The 18,822-nt window shown below is 42.7% G+C and overlaps 1 protein-coding gene across 4 annotated transcripts; it reads right to left on the reverse strand.

Moving 5' to 3' along the window:
* Positions 1–6,130: 6,130 nt before the first annotated feature.
* Positions 6,131–18,812, reverse strand: Txnl4a (thioredoxin like 4A). 4 transcript variants are annotated; one of them, XR_007213449.1, is made up of 4 exons: positions 18,511–18,812; positions 14,309–14,378; positions 9,936–10,039; positions 6,452–6,471 (listed from the first exon to the last, which is right to left on the reverse strand). XR_007213449.1 is itself a non-coding variant. In XM_048363704.1 (3 exons), exons 1-3 carry the CDS (start codon positions 18,661–18,663, stop codon positions 6,300–6,302), a joined length of 429 nt encoding a protein of 142 aa, XP_048219661.1. In that variant the 5' UTR covers positions 18,664–18,812; the 3' UTR covers positions 6,131–6,299. The 4 variants fall into 4 exon arrangements, 3 of the variants coding, with proteins under 3 accessions (XP_048219661.1, XP_048219663.1, XP_048219662.1); XM_048363704.1 differs by lacking the exon at positions 14,309–14,378 and having other exon boundaries at positions 6,131–6,471; XM_048363706.1 differs by lacking the exon at positions 18,511–18,812 and having other exon boundaries at positions 6,131–6,471.
* Between the last annotated feature and the right edge of the window lie 10 nt (positions 18,813–18,822).

Here is an 18,822-nt window from a genome sequence, read left to right on the forward strand (position 1 = left end):
CACACTTAGTACCACATAAACAGAAAAAGCTGGAAGTGGCACTGTGGCTCAAGTGGTAGAGGGCTAGCCTTGAGCAAAAGCAGCTCAGGGATAGTGTTCAGGCCCTGAGTTCAAGTCCTAAGACTGGAAAAATAAAGGGGTAGCTTTGAGACCAGCCCCCCAACTTCTCGCCAGCGAGCACGTGTGCCCCCCTTTCGCGGGCTTTGCCTAGAGGGTGGTACTATGGGAAGTGACATTAGCCCATGAGGAGGTCCTAGGGAGCTTCTCTTGGACGGACAAGCTCGCCGGCCTATCGCCAGCTGCTGGTCTATCACCCCTTTTCTCATCATCTCTGCTGGTATAAACTGTTAGCCCCTCCCTTTATTAAACCAGATTGCTCCCTGAAGCGTCTCCGGGATCCATACGTGCCTGGCCTCCTTGGAGGGTATGGGGAGGGAGGAAAAAGGGGTCTCATTCGGCCACATGCACCTGAGGTTTGCCTGTGTCCCTTCACTCCACCTTGGCCGCCCACAGGTCAAGCACCCAGGGGAGAGGGTGAACGGGAAGCACTGATAAGGGAGTAAACTTAGCATCCCCGGACCCAGGGGAGGTAAATCTAGCCCAGCAATACCTATCTTCTCAAACATTTCTTTATAGCGAAAACTTCTAAAATCTTTCCATCTTTACAACATGTACAGTCCATTGCTATTAGCTTTCATCACCTCACTGTCCAATAGCTCACAACTAGTTGCTCCTATCTAATTAATCATTCATTATGGAAACCTCCTGCATATGCATGAGAGCATGGGTAACTGAGGTGAAACATGACTGGACAAAAAAATGTAAGATCCAAATTGAATGGACGGTTGGGAAACACACAGTGGCAGCATTTCTTCTAGATTCTTCAGTGTTCCTCCTAGTTGTGGGGCTGGATACCCTGAGAAAACTTAGGACTGGAGACTTGCCCAGTACAGTGGCTCAAGCCCACTGTACTCAGTTACTTGGGAGACAGACTGGCAAGCTGTGGATCAGCCCAAGCATAAAAGTTCACAAGATTCCATCTCAAATCAATGGCTGGGCACAGTGGGGCACACCTGTTACCAAGTGACAAACAGAAGCACAAACAGCATTGTAATCCAGGCTGGCAGGGCATAACAGTGTGCCCTACCTTGAAAACAACCAATGCACAACTTTTGGGTGGGAACAGGAAGGAAAAACTGGGAGGGAAGAGGTGACACTGTCCATAAAGAAATGTATCCTTTACCTGACTTATGTAACTGTAACCCCTTTATACCTCATCTTTATAGTAATAATTTTAAAAATACTTCTCTACACCTCTCCATGGGAGAGAAAGGCACCAGTGAAATGTAGGCAGAAGTGAGATATTTGTTTCTGAGGCTGCTTCTTGGCCTAAGGAGCCCCAACTTTATTGTAGTTGGTTACCACGTAACAAAGGCCAGCGGAGCGATGAACCAGGATCTGTGGATGATAACCAAAATATACACACCACATCTCAGCCATCAGTAGAAATGATGTAGGAAGACACTCAAAATGGCACCCACACAAAGCAGTTCCCTCACATGTATCCATTCTGATTCCCTTTCCAATTAACTCATTTACCTTGCACATTAATTTTTGGTGTGATTTTGTAGGTGGTACCTTGCTTCTCTCATGCTTTCTTTGTGGATCCGGTGAAGTTGGACCACCTGGCCCACCCACAGGACATCTATGATTCCAGCGTAAACAGTGTTTTCGTTTGTCTTGCATGTTCTTTTTTTTTGTTTTTGGCCAGTCCTGGGGCTTGGACTCAGGGCCTGAGCACTGTCCCTGGCTTCCTTTTGCTCAAGGCTAGCACTCTGCCACTTGAGCCACAGCGCCACTTCTGGCCATTTTCTGTATATGTGGTGCTGGGGAATTGAACCCAGGGCCTCATGTATACGAGGCAGGCACTCTTGCCACTAGGCCATATCCCCAGCCCCATGTCTTGCATGTTCTTAAACTGCATTTCTAGCATGTCTGCACCCTGCTGCTTTGCTCTGCAGGGTGAAGCTCCTTCGTTGGTAGTATATGAAACTCCCACCACTCAGTATTTTGTGACAGTACATCCAACTATGCATTTTCTATTTAACTGACATTGTTTCCAAACAATGCTGCCGTAAACCTCCCAGACTCTTTTGTGTACATTGCTCATTTCTTTGAGAACTTGTTAAGCTCACATTCTGAACTTCCAGGCTCTCTCCACTGCTGCCAGCTGCCAGAGAACCCCCAGACTTAGGGGCTGCAACTTGTGCATGTCAATATGAACTGTTTATGTCCCTTGAAACCCTGGTCCCAGTGTGGCTGGGTAGGAGCCTGAGATGGAACCTCTCAGGAAATAATTAAGACTACATGCAGTTAGAAAGGCAAAACCTAGTTCAGTAAGACCAGTGTCTTATAGGAGACAGAGTTCCCTTACTTTTTCCTCTGTGTTCATGCTAAGATTAAGACCATGAAGATACAGGAAGGCTATCTTTCGCAAGGTGTGAGTCCTGAAACTAAACTGCTTGAAACCCTGACCTAAGAAAAAAAATAAACCTTAGGTGCTTATGTTTCCCAGTCTGTAGCCTTTTTTTTGTCAGCCCTAGCAGACTAGTCTGACATGAAACAGTTACAGTAAGTAAATTGTTTGTTAATGTTTTTCTGGTAACAGCTAATATAGCTACTATCAATAAATTATAACTCACATATCAAAAAAACCCACTGAACCAAGACACCGGTAGCTCACAACTATAATCAATCCTAGCTACAAAGGAGGCTGAGATCTGAAAATTGTAGTTTGAATCCAGATCAGGCAAGAAAGACTAGAAGACTCTTACCTCCAGTTAACCACCAAAAAGTCAGAAGTGGAACTATAGCTCAAATGGTAGAGAGCTAACCTTGATCACAACAGCTAAGTGACAGTGTGTAGGCTCTGAGTTCAAGCCCCAGGACTAGCACACAAAAGTATACAATGATTTTATATAGGTAGGGTTGTGCAATCATATTTTTAGAATGCATTCATCACCTCAAAATGAAACCTTTACCCATGTGCTATTATCCATCACCTCCTTACTCATCCCACCCATTTTTGTGTCAGCTATGTGTTGGAAGTGGGGCTTGGACTCAAGACCTCATACTCTTGCTTGCTTTTTTGCTCAAGGCTGATACTCTACCACCTGAGCCATACTTCCATTTCTGGTTTTTTGCTGGCTAACTGGAGATAAGAGTTACATGCGCTTTTCTGCTTTAGGCTGGCTTCAACCTTTTGTCCTCAGAGCTCAGCTGAGTAGCTAGGATTTCAGGCATGAGCCTCACTGTTTAGCTTTCTAAGGCCCCATGTACCTGTTTTTTTGTTTGTCATGGGGCTTGAACCCTGGGCCTGAACACTGATCCTGAGCTCTTCAGCTCAAGGCCAGCATTCTACCACTTTGAACCACAGTGCCACTTCTGGTTTTCTGGTGGTTAAATGGAGATATGAGTCTCACAGACTTGGGGCTGGGAATATGGCCTACTGGCAAGAGTGCTTGCCTCATATACATGAAGCCCTGGGTTACATTCCTCAGCATCACATATATAGAAAAGGCTAGAAGTGGCGCTGTGGCTCAAGTGGTAGAGTGCTAGCCTTGAGCAAAAAGAAGCCAGGGACAGTACTCAGGCCCTAAGTTCAAGTCCCAGGACTGGCTAAATAAATAAATAAACAAGAGGCTCACAGACTTTCCTTCCCAGACTGGCTTTGAACCACAATCCTTAGACCTCAGCCTCCCGAGTAGCTAAGATTAGCCACCGGTGCCTGGCTTGTGTGCCTGTTTTCTAAAGCAGTTATATATCATTTTATGTCTAGCAGCTTATGAGCACCTCAACTTCTCATATCCTCCACACCCACCTTGTAGGTGAGAAGTGATGTTCCTTGGGTTCTGACAGTGCCTCCTTATAAGGAATACCTCTGTATATCTTCTGTTTGTTTTTTTTGGGGGGGTGGGGTGGGTGATGTGAGGAGTCTAATACTGAATGTCTGTTATATACCAAGTACTTGGGGTCACATATACCTCACTAGTTCTTCACAATACTGTGATATGGCCTTATACGTCCTATTTGATTAATGGGAAAATTAACTCTAAGGAGATTAAATTGCAGACATGCAATCTCAATTTCAATTTTTGCAGTACTGAGGTCTGAACCTAGGACCTCATGTTCAGTAGGTAAGTGCCCTACCAGACCTACATTGTATTTGTACTTCAAAAGTACATTTTAAATGTGTGCTGGGAACACAGCTTAGATGAGAGTGCCTCCTGGCACTGCAAGTCTGAGTGTAAACCACAGTACTAGCAAACTAAGCAAATTTATTTGTATGTGCACATAAGAATTGGCTTCATTCTTTTCTTTCTTTCTTTTTTTTTTTTGGCCAGTCCTGGGCCTTGGAGTCAGGGCCTGAGCACCGTCCCTGGCTTCTTCCCGCTCAAGGCTAGCACTCTGCCACCTGAGCCACAGCGCCCCTTCTGGCCATTTTCCATATATGTGGTGCTGGGGAATCGAACCCAGAGCTTCATGTGTAGGAGGCCAGCACTCTTGCCACTAGGCCATATTTCCAGCCCTGCTTCATTCTTTTCTAAGTGTGTGTGTTTTAACAAGGATGATGAATTGGCCTACCCACTGCAGGCATACTATCACTCTACCAGGAGTCAACCAAGCTCAGTGCTTTTATTATATGCGAACATAAGCACCAAGCAGACTTGCCAATTCTCCTGTATGGCAGGATGTAGAGGCATGGCCAAGGGATGCCTGCCCAAAGTCACTCAGAAGGTGGAAAGCTATGCGGCAGTTCCAGGTATGGCCTCTTATTCCCATTTTAGAGTGTGTACATATAGAGAAGGGAGAGGGAAGATACAGTTCCCTCCGGACACCCAGTGAGAAGTAGAGCAAGAAGTACCTCAGTGGGGGATGGGAATTTGGCCTAGTGGCAAGAGTGCTTGTCTCGTATACATGAAGCCCTGGGTTCGATTCCCCAGCACCACACATATAGAAAATGGCCAGAAGTGGCGCTGTGGCTCAAGTGGCAGAGTGGTATCCTTGAGCAAGGGACAGTGTGCTCAGGCTCTGAGTTCAAGCCCCGGGACTGGCAAAAAAAAAAAAAGCACCTCAGTGGTGCCTCTTGCCTTTCTACTAGATGGTTTAGACTAAGGAGACATGATTTCCACAGAAAAATGTGATGAGCACATCAGACATTTGCTCACTAAAGAGAAAACTACAAACAAGCACTACTGTATTATCCTCTTGGAAATGTAAAGATTAAATACTGTAAAAGGGCTTAATACTACTTTACAGAGAAAGAACTCTTACAGACTCGATCTTCTTATAGGTCACTGACGCCACCCCAAGATTTATATACTTAAATTCTAACTTCAGTATGGCAAACCATGACCTTATCTGGAATTGAGTCATTACAGGTGAGGTTATGCTGGAGTGTGGTAGGCTACTAAACAATGTGACTGAGGTCCTTACATAAAGGTAAAATTTAGCAGGGTGTCGGTAGCTCATACTGGTAATCCTACCTACTTGGGACATCTGAGGATTCAATACCAGGCCAAGGCAGCAAAGTCCATGAGACTCCAATTAACTACTAAAAAGCTGAAAATGGTGCTGTGACTCAAAGTGGTAGAGCACTAGCCTTGAGCACAAAAGCTCAGGGATACTGCCTAGGCCCCAAGATCAAGCTCCAAGACTGGCATCAAAACAACAACAAAAAGTTAAATTTAGAGACAGCACATGAAGATAGCTTGTGAAGATAAAGATTACAGTGAAGCATCTCCAAGCCAAAAAATGTCAGACTGTTAACCTCCAGTCAGGAGGGAGGTCTGAGACTGATTCTTCCCATAGCCTCAGCTGGAACCAAACTGGAGACACCTACATCTCAGGTTTGTCTCCAGAACTGAGAGACCATACGTTTCTTTGCTGAGGTCACCCAGTCAGTGGGACTTTGCTGTGACAGTCTTAGCAGACCAACCAAATATGCAGAACTAAATAAGCCACATAGGTATTTGTCAATACCTTGACTTCACTCCAAGGGCAAATAAATAAGGACAGTAACCCTCACTATCAAAACATTCACACACCAGTTTCAGAAGACAATTACCACTGTTCCTTCACTGGAAGTTTATTTGCTTCAGGTAATTTAGGCCATGCTACCCTTATCTCAAGGACCCTCCTGCCCTTGATTCACACACACTTTCCCAAAGGCTTTGAACAGCTGAGGTTATTTCCACATGGAAACATACATGTTGGTGAATAGTCTATGAGGGCTGTGCTCAGTATCTGTATTTTGTGGAATAGTCCTTGGGAGACACCACCAATCCCCGTCCTTTGCGGGCACCACGGTACACAGTCTCTATGATGTCCACCATCTCCTGCTTGTCTTCCATGGCCCAATTAATTTTGTTGTTGTTGCCAGTGCCCAAATCAATCATGATGTGCTTGTTCCTGAAAAAGAAAGGATATCAATGCTCAGAGGAAGAATTCCACAAAGTGTCCTGCTTTTCCTGCTGTCTCAAGCTCTTGTTGGCATCATTTAAGGACATAGATAAGCAAGAGAAGAGATCGTGTCTCAAAAGAAGATGGACACAACCTAAATGCTATTTCTAAAAATGCAACACTGTGACAACCAAACTCTTTTAATATTTTTATATTTCCTCTGGACAGATGTCCTGAAGGATAAAGGGCAAAGATAAAGTTTTGTCCTTTGGAAGGAAAGACATATAATTTTCCAGAGAGGTGTACTAATTTTTCTTAAAAACAATTTGTGACCAATGCAACAGCAATACTTACAAAACTATGTGCTGTAAACCAACTGTACAACTCATGGTGGGGGGGGGAGTGGGGAGGGGGCCTGGCGGGAAAAATGAGGGAGTAGGAAACAAGTTGGATAATGTATGCACTGCCTTATGTATGAAACTATAACTCCTCTGTCTATAACATTGATAATCAATAAAGTAAAAAAATAATTACACACAAAAAACAATCTAAGTTTTCCATGTTATACTCTTGAGCACTTGATACAAATTCTACTAAAAACCTCACCCCTTTGAAATGAGAATGACAACTTATATCTCCATGACCAGGAAACAGATGATCTTTTACATGTTTGTCTTTCAAGAGGCTAGAAACTTGTATTTGCACTTGGTAAAATAAGGTTGATATCCATTTGTTTATACCTATAGGACTTATTCCTGGTTTGCTGAAGATCAATTTTTGTTAGGTTAACTTTGTACTACTACAGGAACAGTTATTTGGCTTCAACCCCATCCCATAAAATGTTCTATGTGGATCTCTGTGCTTAGCAGCCAAAAGGCTGATGTCAGGGAACTCTTCTGGGTCATAATTTCTAACAGCCAGATTCCCAGAATAGGGGGACTGCATCTCCTACCACTTTCAACATGTCAGCTCTGCTCTGTGACTCACCCCATGTTGCATTTCTGGTACCAAATCTCATCTGTAGTGAATATGACTTCTTTTACGTATCCTTACAGCCCTGTGATTTAAGATGGGCTTCTTCAGCCTTTATGTCTCTATAAACACCTGTCCTCTAGATTTCTATAACTGTTTGTTTATTGTTTAGCTGTTCCTTCTATCATAAGCGTGTACGAGGACAGGACCCCATCTTATGCTCCAGCTTCTTAACTGTGATTCTGTTACATGATGTTACAAGGGGATGTTCACACATGTGACTAAGAGTCTAAATCAGTTGGCTTTAAAGTAAAGTTACCAAAGCCCGACACTGGTGGCTCATGCCTGTAATCCTAGCTACTCAGGAGGCTGAGCTCTGAGAAACGTGGTTCAAAGCCAGCCCAGACAGGAAAGTCTGCGAGACTCTCATCTCCAATTAACCACCAGAAACGGGAAGCGGGGCTGTGGCTCAAAATGGTAGAGCGCTCGCCTTGAGCAAAAAAGCTCAGAGACAGCATGCAGGTTACTTGTGTGTCTAATGTAAACATGAGACCACCTAAAGCAGAAGGTAAAAGAGATATAGTATAAAAAGAATACTCTCATTGATGATGTTTGTGAAAGTGTGGAGGAACCGGGGCTGGGAATATGGCCTAGTGGCAAGAGTGCTTGCCTCGTATACATGAAGCTCAGGGTTCGATTCCCCAGCACCACATATATAGAAAATGGCCAGAAGTGGTGCTGTGGCTCAAGTGGCAGAGTGCTAGCCTTGAGCAAAAAGAAGCCAGGGACAGTGCTCAGGCCCTGAGTCCAAGCCCCAGGACTGACAAAAAAAAAGAAAGAAAGAAAGTGGAGGAACCTCTTAAGAAAAGTGTGGCCCTTTACAGTACAAGAAATGTATCCAATGCCTAACGTATGAAACTGTAACCTCTCTGTACATCAGTTTGACAATAAAAATTTTTTCTAAAAGAATTAAAAAAAAAGTGTGGCCCATGCTGACAGCAGTAAGGAGTGAGTAAGGAAAGAGATTCAGATTCATAAGGTGGACAGATTCATAGGTGGGCACATCAGATTAGGCTAATGGTCTCAATGCACCAAAGTGGGCTCAAACCAAGACCTTTCAGATGAGTGCACCGACCACAACTTAAGACTGAAAGATCTGGAACAAAGAATTCAGCTGACCTAAGGAGACCTTGCATCAAGAACTAGGACCTCATCAATGGCATTGATCATCAATGGCATTCACAGACCTGGTCTCTACTGTACCCCCGAACCCACCCTAACAGTCATATATCAAGTAGACCATGCCCCTTTGTTCACTGTGTTCTAGGCTTGTCTCGCTCAACACTATTTGTTCAAGTTCTGACCATTTCCCCACGAATATCAATATTTTATCATTTCTAACAGCTATGTAGTATTCCATTGTGTATAGGTACCACATTTTTGGATCCATTCATCTGTAGAGGGGCATCTGGGTTGTTTCCATATTTTGGCTATTGTGAATTGTGCAGTGATAAACATGGATGTGCAGATGTCTTTTGATATCCTGAGACCTGTTGTTCAGGATAGATGCCAAGGAATGGAATGGCTGGGTCATAGGGTATATCTATGCTGAGCTTCTTGAGGAATCATATATATTGGAATTTTTGAGGTGATAATCTTGTATTTATAACCAAAGTAAAGTTCAGGCTTTTTTGATTCTCACAGAAGACATCAAATAAAGTTAATGACATCGTAGTTAATGAGTAAATTATCTTAAAGCAGTTTTCATCAATTGGCTGGTTATATTTAAAGGCATCTTAAATGTGAGAATGTCTTCTATTTATATTTTGAATAAGTTTTGGGGCAGTTATTTAAAAAGTAATTTGTTACTGAGTAAATGCTAAAATTCCCTTTTTTTTTTTTTTTGGCCAGTCCTGGGCCTTGGACTCAGGGCCCGAGCACCGTCCCTGGCTTCTTCCCGCTCAAGGCTAGCACTCTGGCCACTTGAGCCACAGCGCTGCTTCTGGCCGTTTTCTGTATATGTGGTGCTGGGGAATCGAACCTAGGGCCTAGTGTATCCGAGGCAGGCACTCTTGCCACTAGGCTATATCCCCAGCCCCTAAAATTCCCATTTTAGCATTACTTGGGAAATTATTTCAAAGATTCATACTGCCTTGTGATATAATCTGCATTGTGGTATGACTCCATGATTGACTTCTAACTAATGAAAGAATCTGTCCCATTATCCCATTATGCCAAACTTCCAAACAAACAATACCCCCATATTAGTAACAGCCTTAAAATAACATACCTGAAATGACTCTAAAAGCAATCCCTTCAAAACCATTTGGTGTAAACCAGCTGAACAACTCATGGGGAGAGAGGGAAAGGGGGAGGGGAGAACGAGGGAGGAGGTAACAAGTAGTACAAGAAATGTACCCATGGCCTAACATATGAAACTGTAACCCCTCTGTACATCACTTTGACAATAAATAAATAATAATTATTAAAAAAAAACATACCTGAAGAAAAACATGACAGTGCATGGATCATATAACTCATACATTTTGTTGAAGTCAGGTACTTCTGTAATGTCCACAAGATAAATAACTGCAAAATTTTTAACCTAAAAATAAAGGAGATTTAAGAAATAACCTAAAAGCAGATTGATTTGGCTTTCATAACATAAAAGTAAACTGAAAAAATAAAAAGAATTTGCATAAACTGGACAAGTTTTACAAAGTAATCTAACATTTTGTCCACAGAGCTAACACAGAAAACACCGTATCATATCAAGATCTTGACCAATGGCTGTTTACAACTTTTACATTTCTTTGAATTGTTTAGGAATTAGATAAACTTGATTCAAGTACCAAGTCACAAAAGTCCTGCAGAAAACACCCAACCATGTACTTATGCTGATCAGCATAAATACTCTTTAAATGGAATACTAGAAGTATCCCAAGAAACCCACAAATCTCCCTTCCTTCCTCCCTCTTTTTCCTTTTCTCTTTTGGTTCTAAGTACTGAAGCTTGAACTCATCAGCCTCTTACTCTCACCTGGCATTTTCACTCAAAAATCCAGGTCCAGCTTTTTGCTGGGTAATTGAAGTTTTAAGAGTCTCACACCATTTATCTACCAGGCTGATAATATTTAACGAGTCTTTTTTTTTTCCCAGTCCTGGGGCTTGAACTTATTAGGGCCGTAGCACTGTCCCTGGCTTCTTTTTGCTCAATGAAGCCCCGGGTTTGATTCCTCAGCACCACATATATAAAAAGGCCAGAAGTGGTGCTGTGGCTCAAGTGGCAGAGTGCTAGCCTTGAACAAAAAAGAAGCCAGGGACAGTGCTCAGGCTCTGAGTTCAAGCCCCAGGACTGGTTTAAAAAAAAAAAAAAAGTCAGGTATGGTAGCACTTGCCTGTAATTCCGGCTAGTCAGAGGCAAAGATAGAAAGATCAAGGCCCAAGGCTGGCCCTGGCAAAAGTTTAAGATTGTATCTGATAAGCAAATTAAAGCAGAAGAGCTGGGAGCCTACTCAACTGTTTCAGCACTTGCCTAGCAAATGTGATAGTTCAAACCCCAGTATTGTGCAAACAAAAAAATTTATCTACTTACCTATTTTCCAGAAAGTAGTTGTTATGGCTGTGTATTATCCCATCAAATAAGTATGACACTATTTTACCATTCTGCTTTTCTTCCTGATCTTTTATGAATATCACTCACCTGTATACATTCTTACCTTAAATTTGTTTACAGTCACCATTTTCTAAGGATATATCTTACAGTCTAAGGAACAGAGTTTGATTTGTTAAAGTCTCCTCAGCAACACTGTCTCAATGCTCTTTTACACATGTGATGGATTGAACTATGATCCCCAAACTGAGAAATGACTTTATTTGGAAAAAAGTGTCATTACAGGCTAAATTATTTAGGGTAAAATGAAGTCCACTTGCAGGAGGTGGGCTCCAAACCCACTATGACGGCTATCCTTACACAGACACACAGTTACATGGAGAAATGAAGGATGCATACACCAGCCAAGGAAACCAGAAGTCAGAGGAGGCCCAGGATACAAAAGGAGTGTGTTCCTACAAACATCTTGGGATTTCTGGTTTCTAGAACTATGAAAGAATAAATTCCTGTCATTTTGAGCCCCTCAGGTTGTTGTGTTTTCTACTGCTGCTAAAGGAAACCAACAATACACATTTCTTTGCTTTCCCTTTTTTTGGAGTGGTACTGGGGTTTAAACTTCATGCTTGCTAGGTGGGCACTGTCACTTAAGCCATATCCCTCAACCTTTTGGCTTTAGCTCTTTTTCATACAGAATCTCATGTTTTTGCTGGTAGCTATCCTCTGTGATCCACCTACTTATTCCTCCCTGTAACTGGGATCCCATGTATGTACCATCATGTCTGGTTTGTGGGTTGAGATGGAGGTTTTGCCAACTTTATGACTGGCCTGACCCCAAACTACAATCCTGCTGATCTTTGTCTGTCAAATAGTTGAGATTATAGCTGTGAGCCACAGTGCTTGTCCCTTACATTTTTTGTTATACAAGACTAACATGGGGCCTGGTGGCTCACACCTGTAATCCCAGCTACTCAGGAGTCCAAGATCTGAGAATTGCAGTTTGAAGCTAGCCTAAGCAGGAAAAGTCTGTGATACTCTTATCTCCAATTAACCATCAAAAAACCAAGAGTAGAGCTGTGGCTCAAGGGGTAGAGTGCTAGCTTTCAACAACAACAACAAAAGCTCAAAAATAACACCCAGGACCAGCACTAAATAATCATATTTTCCCTAGAAAATTGTCCTGAGAATTACAGATCACTAACTTTTGAGCTTTGTGACTGGACCAAGTGCTCAATAAACAGCTTGTTATCACCATCATGTACTCCTATCACTGGACATTCTGGTTGTTCCCAATCTTGCTAGACATTACAAATAGTTCTAAATGAGCATAAAGCTATGCATACCTGTCCCCCAACCCCCCAAGAGAGGAGTTTCTGGGCCCTAAGGCATGAGTCTTAATTATTTTTTGTGTGTGTTGGTCCTAGGGCTTAAGCTCAGGGACTGGGTGCTGTCTTTGAGCTACTTGCAGCATTTTGGGGAGCTAGTTAGAAATAGAGACTCGTGGACTTTCCTGAGTGGGATATCTTCTTAGAATCATGATCCTCAGATCTCAGCCTCCTGAGTAGGTAGGAATATATGTGCAAGACACTGGTGCCTGGCACAAGGCAAAACTGCTTTGTAAAAAGATTCTAGTTTCCTCACTGAAATTGTACTAATTTACCCCATTATATGTCCTTTAAAGTTTGTTTACTTTTTTGGGGGGGGTCACAGGGCTTGAACTCAGCCTGAGCACTGTCCCTGAGCTTTTTCACTCAAGGCTAGTACTCTACCACTTTGAGACATCTCCAATTACAGTTTTCTGGTGATTAATTAGAGGATAAGAGTCTAATGGACTTTCCTGTCCAGGCCGGCTTTGAACCACTATCCTCAGATCTTAGCCTCCTGGGTAGCTAGGATTACAGGCTGTGCCACCAGTACCCAGCCTTTTCATCTTTCCCTAAAAAACAATGTACTTTTTTTTTTTTGCCAGTCCTGGGGCTTGGACTCAGGGCCTGAGCACTGTCCCTGGCTTCTTTTTGCTCAAGGCTAGCACTCTGCCACTTGAGCCACAGCGCCACTTCTGGCCATTTTCTGTATACGTGGTGCTGGGGAATCGAACCCAGGGCCTCATGTATATGAGGCAGGCACTCTTGCCACTAGGCCATATCCCCAGCCCCAATGTACTTTTTTTAATAGGTGTTTTTGAAATTTACTTAATCATTGTTTTTTCCTGCTCTGTCAAGTTCTTTATTCATTCACTCAAGGTATTTTATATATATAAACCTTATATATACCTTGCAGTATTTGCAGTATCCTTAACTCATTCTTCAGTAGTGCCAACTTTTTAAACCCAAGTACTGTAAGTTTTGTCTATTTGCTCTCTACAGTTGCAAATTGTTGCTATTTGTCCAGTTTTGTTTTGTTTAGAGTCTTTATTGGGGCTTGAACACAGGGCCTGGGCCTTAGCTTTTTGCTCAAGGCTGGCACTCTACCACTTGAGACACAGATCACTTCTAGATTTCTGCTGGTGAATTGGAGATAAAGAGTCTCATAGACTTTCCTGCCTGGGCTGGCTTTGAACTGAGATCCTCAGATCTCAGCTACAATAATAGGTGTGAGCAACTGGAGATCATTTACAATTGTAAACATCTTCCCCAGCCCTGCTGCCAACAAAACTCGTCTTCATGACTTCCCTCAGTGACAGTGTTGAGCATAGTTTCATGCCACAAAGACTATCTACAACTCAGAACTCAGTAACTTCTGCAAGACACTCAGGTGAAGGCCAGTACATACTGCATGTCCAACCACTGTTGCACAGGGTCCCTAAACATATTTGCCTCATCTACAGTTCTATTACAATGCACTATCATATGTCAAAACACCACCACTGTTATTTTAAATGTTATGTGTATAAGCATTTTAATACATAAAAAAATTAAATATCCTGTTTTTTCCTACTCAGCATTTGATTTAGGAAACAGTGATGCTGAAAGCACTGCTGTGACAAACTGTATCTCTACAAAATGAAAAAACAGTTCAAAAACACAGTATTTTTCTTCAAAACTGCATGAAATCAGTTGCTTCACACAAAACTTATTTATTAAGCTCTACACATCTGTAAAACTTTAAGCACATCAACTTTTAGATTAACTTTCTTCATTAAGTATTCACCTCAAAAGTAGTCTAGCACGAGGTGGGATAACGTATAAAGAACAAGGTGATAAAAGACATTCAAAAATAAACATGTTACTTAAATCCAGCCTGAACATGGGCAACTTTTACTCACTTTAAAACAGCTGGAATATCCAAACAGGGCTCGTAGAAAGATGAGGAAGATCCCCCACTATCTGCCAATTCTGCAGAGGGAGATTTTTAAATAAAGAATTATACTGTTTCTTTACACTAAAATCTTAAGTAACAGAAATTCCCATTGAACTTTACCAAAAGTTTCCCCCCTCATATTATGAAAATGAAACATTAATAGCCCTTTAATATACTTCAAGTTTGCATTTTTAATAACTATACTATAACATAACATTATAAACTTTAAAAGAAAGACTGGGCTAGGAATGTGGCTAAAGTGGTACAGCATCTGTCTACCTAGTTAGGAGACCTGAGTTCAAACTGCAACACTGCCAAAAAATAAAAAAATAAAAAACCAGGCGCCAGTGGTTCATGCCTGTAATCGTAGCTTATTCAGGAGGCTGAGGCTGAAAACTGAAAAAAGACAGAAGTGAAACTGTGACTCAAATTGGCAGAGCGCTAGCCTTGAGCAAAAGAGCCCAGAGACAGCTCCCAGGCCCTGCATTCACGCCCCAGGACCAAAAACAAAAAAGGAAAGAAAGAAATCCATGGGCTGGGAATATGACCTAGTGGTAAGAGTGCTTGCCTCATATACATGAAGCCCTGTGTTCGATTCCTCAGCATCACATATATAGAAAATGGCCAGAAGTAGCGCTGTGGCTCAAGTGGCAGAGTGCTAGCCTTGAGCAAAAAAGAAGCCAGGGACAGTGCTCAGGACTTTCAAGGCCCAGGACTGGCAAAAAAAGAAAAAAAATCCAATTTTTTGGATTAAACAGTAATTTCAAGACCAAAGGAAACATTTTTAAAAGCCCAATTAATACAATCAGTATCCAATAAAGTATGAGTCCACTGAGGAAAACAAAACAGATTAGGAAAGGAGAACATAAACACATGTGATATCTGCTTCCTAGCTAAGAGCCTGAGCTCTGCTCAGCAGTGGAGAGAACAAAGGCCCTCACATTTCTAGCCATCCTGCAAAGAGGATAGCACCAGGCTCTGAACACCATCTGATGCTTAGGTCACCACCTGCAAAGCAGAATAGTGAAAAATTCTAGAACACAAGTCCACATACCAGTGACTTGCTTTTAGTAATTCTTCACTTTATTTGTCCTTGTTCACTATGGCTTCAGACATACAGAAAAGATCCCTGGACTACCTCATTCATCACCTCTAGCCCCTAGCTGCCAGAACACCCAGGGGAGAGAATTACTGCTCCTCTGGATTCCCAGGTAATTCCTTATTGTCCAGGAGTCTAACAGAGAGGATGAGAAATCACTGATAATAGAAACACTACTACTATGGCCCTGACCTCCACCCAGCACTTCCTGAAAGTGAAGCCTAAGGTCAAATCATACCAGAATTCCCTTATACACTTTTTATTAGTAATTGTAAAAAAAGGATTTCAATTCTACAAGTCAGGTTATTAGTACAACACATATTTTTTGTTTGTTTTTGCTTGCCTTGGGGCTTGAGTTTGGGGGTCTGGGTGCTGTCCCTGAGCTTTTGTGCTCAAAGCTAGCAATATGACTACTTGAGTCACAGCTCCACTTCAGGATTTCTTTTCTTTTGGTAGTTAACTGGAGATAAGAATCTCATGGACTTCTCTGACCCAGCTGGTTTCAAACAGCGATCCTCAGATCTTGGCCTCCAGCATACCCAAGATTACAGGTGTGAGCAACCAGTACCCAGCTTACAATGCATGCTGATCAATGTCACTACTTCCACTATTCTCCCCCATCTTTCCCCATCCCTACCCTCAAGTTACAGAGTTCCATTCTTACATAATGTATTGCTGACCCCCCCTCCTCCTGAGAAGCTTCTGTAATAAGTTTTTCTGAGCCAGGTGCCAGTTGCTTAGGCCTACACTACTTGGAGGATAATAATGGGAGGATCACAGCTAGAAGCTAGCCCAGGCAGAAACGTTTGGAAAACTACCTCTCGACCCATAGCCAGATACAGTGGCATACATTTATCATATTAATTTACATGGGAAGCTGAGATCATGACAGAAGTTCCAGGCCATCCCAGACAGAAAAGATCAAGAGATTCCATCTCAACAGAGGGAACTAGACATGGTAGCACACATCTTCCACCTAAAATAGCTGAGATGGATGTTCAGAAGCCAAATGTGGGCAGAAAGCACACCCTATGTCAAAAATAACCAGTGAAAAACATGGTTCAGAAACAGAACATCTGCCTAGCAAATACACGGCCCTAAGTTCAAACCCACTACCACAAAACATCTTTCTGTGCCTCATCCCAGACCAACAGCATCGAGAATCTCTCAGATACATTGCAGAAACACGCCAAAAGACATCACTTTGATGACTGAAAAAGCTAAGATCAGATAGTTTCCCTTTCTAAATGTAATAAAATATTCTTAGTAATTCTTGAAAAATTACTTTAATCTAGTTTACATTAGCCATCTGTGAGGGAAAAAAAGTTGCTTCGTGTTTCTATTGTCTTTACTCTTCCTTAAAATAAATAAGCTATATGCAAGTGGAAGTGTAGCTCAACTGGTAGTAGAGCATCAGCCTTGGGCAAAAAAAACTAAACACGAGCACTAGGCCCTAAGTTCAAGCTGCAGTACCATAAGGGAAAAAGATGAATAAGCTGTGAAATTACTTACAGAATATAAATGTTATTAACACTTCACAAACCTTGCCTTTTGACCTATCCCTACAACCACAAACACCAGAATAATAGTCTAAAACTACTGAAAAGAGTTTATAGGAACAGAGCCAGGTGCCAGTGGCTCTCCTAGTTACTCATAAGGCTGAAATCTGAGGATCAAGGTGCAAAGCCAGCCTAGGTAGGAAAGTATATGAGTCTCTTATCTCCAATTAACTAGCAAAAAGCTGGAAGTGGAGTGTGGTTCAAGTGGTAGAGCACCAGCCTTAAGCAAAACAGCTCAGGTGCCTAAGCATTGAGTTCAGTTCAAGCCCTAGTACTGGCACAAAAAGAAAAACACAAAAAGAATAAAATTCTTGTTGGTATAATGCCCTACAATTCCATTTGGTTTTGGTGCTGAGGACTGAACCCAGGGCTCTAAGGTAAGCACTCTATCAACTGAATTATACTCTAGCCCTTCTTTTTTCCTTCCTTCCATTATTTTAAAGAGTTGTACAAAGAAGTTTCAATTTAGCGTGTCAGATTATAAGCACAATGCATCTTGATCCATGTCACCATTTTCCATCATTCTCCAAGTCTCACAGCTACCTTTGCCTGGGGTGCCCTTACATCCCTGATCTTTCTGATTCCACCTCTCAAGTAGATGGGATTACAGACTTGTGCCATCATCCTCGGTTCCCAAATGCACTTTATTGTAAAAAAACAAGTGTCACAGCTGAACCAGAATACTATGAAACATTTTTTAATCTACTAGTTCTAATAAAACATGAGTACAATTCAACTTTCTCTTAACACTTAATCTTTCTAACAGACAAATCAAATGACTTGCAAAGAGTGTGAAAAGATAAAGTTAAAACCTACCAAAGGGTTAAGTGGTGGTCCCTCCTTATAAATAATCTCACCACTTGGGAAACAAGGGGATCTCGAATTTAAGGCCAGCTTGGGGTACATAAAAAGATGCTGTATTGTAGGTAGCCCGGCTCCTTACACACGCACGCGCGCGATTTACCAAGTTATTTACCTAAAAGTTCTGCTATCTAGGTACAACAAATACACAAGGCACCAACAAAAGGGCACTCCATTTAAAGTAAGATCAAACTCAATAGCTTGCAAACGCATTTTGTTCACTGCACATAAATCTTTACAAATGCACGGGCAAGGCTGGGCTTGGAGGCTCATGCTTGTTACCCCAGCATTTGAGAGGCTGAGCAGGAAGATCACAAGTTCCAGGCTAATCTAATCTAGGAGACTCTCAAAAGAAAACTAAAACAGAACACAACAAGCCCTCTATCAGTAGGAGTCGCTACTTATTTAAGGATTGAACTCACACATCTCTTCAAAATGAAAAAAACAAAATAAACTGGACACTTGTGGCAGAAACACGTGGAAGCGACCCCGCACAATCCCCGCAGCCATGCGCTCCTTCGCTCGTTCATGAGCCTCCTCGATTCCTCTCAGTGGTCACCCGGAATATCGCACACAGAGCATGCGGCGGTCAGGCCGCGCTGCCCACACGAAGGCGATGCAAATGCCGCACCGCAGGCGCCAAACTACCTTTTCAGCTATGCTGTACAGAACCTCGTCCATCTTCATGCAGGTGGGGTCCCAGTCGTGTCCGAACCTAATGACCACGACGCGGTCCTCCTCCGAAAGGATGGCCTGGTCCACCTGCCAGCCATTGTGCAGGTGCGGGAGCATGTACGACATCCTGACGAGGCCCGGCTCCGCGGCGCGCCGCGCTCTGCCTTCCCGCGAGCTTCACGCAAGTCCTAACGGCACGAGTCGCAAGGGCCGCCCCGCCGGGGCCGCCTGCATCGCACCCAGGGGCCCACCCGCCCGCCTGCACCCCGCTCCCCGATCCCCGTT

Source organism: Perognathus longimembris, chromosome 15 (genome assembly GCF_023159225.1).
Source record: "Perognathus longimembris pacificus isolate PPM17 chromosome 15, ASM2315922v1, whole genome shotgun sequence".
Taxonomy (NCBI): Eukaryota; Metazoa; Chordata; class Mammalia; order Rodentia; family Heteromyidae; genus Perognathus; species Perognathus longimembris.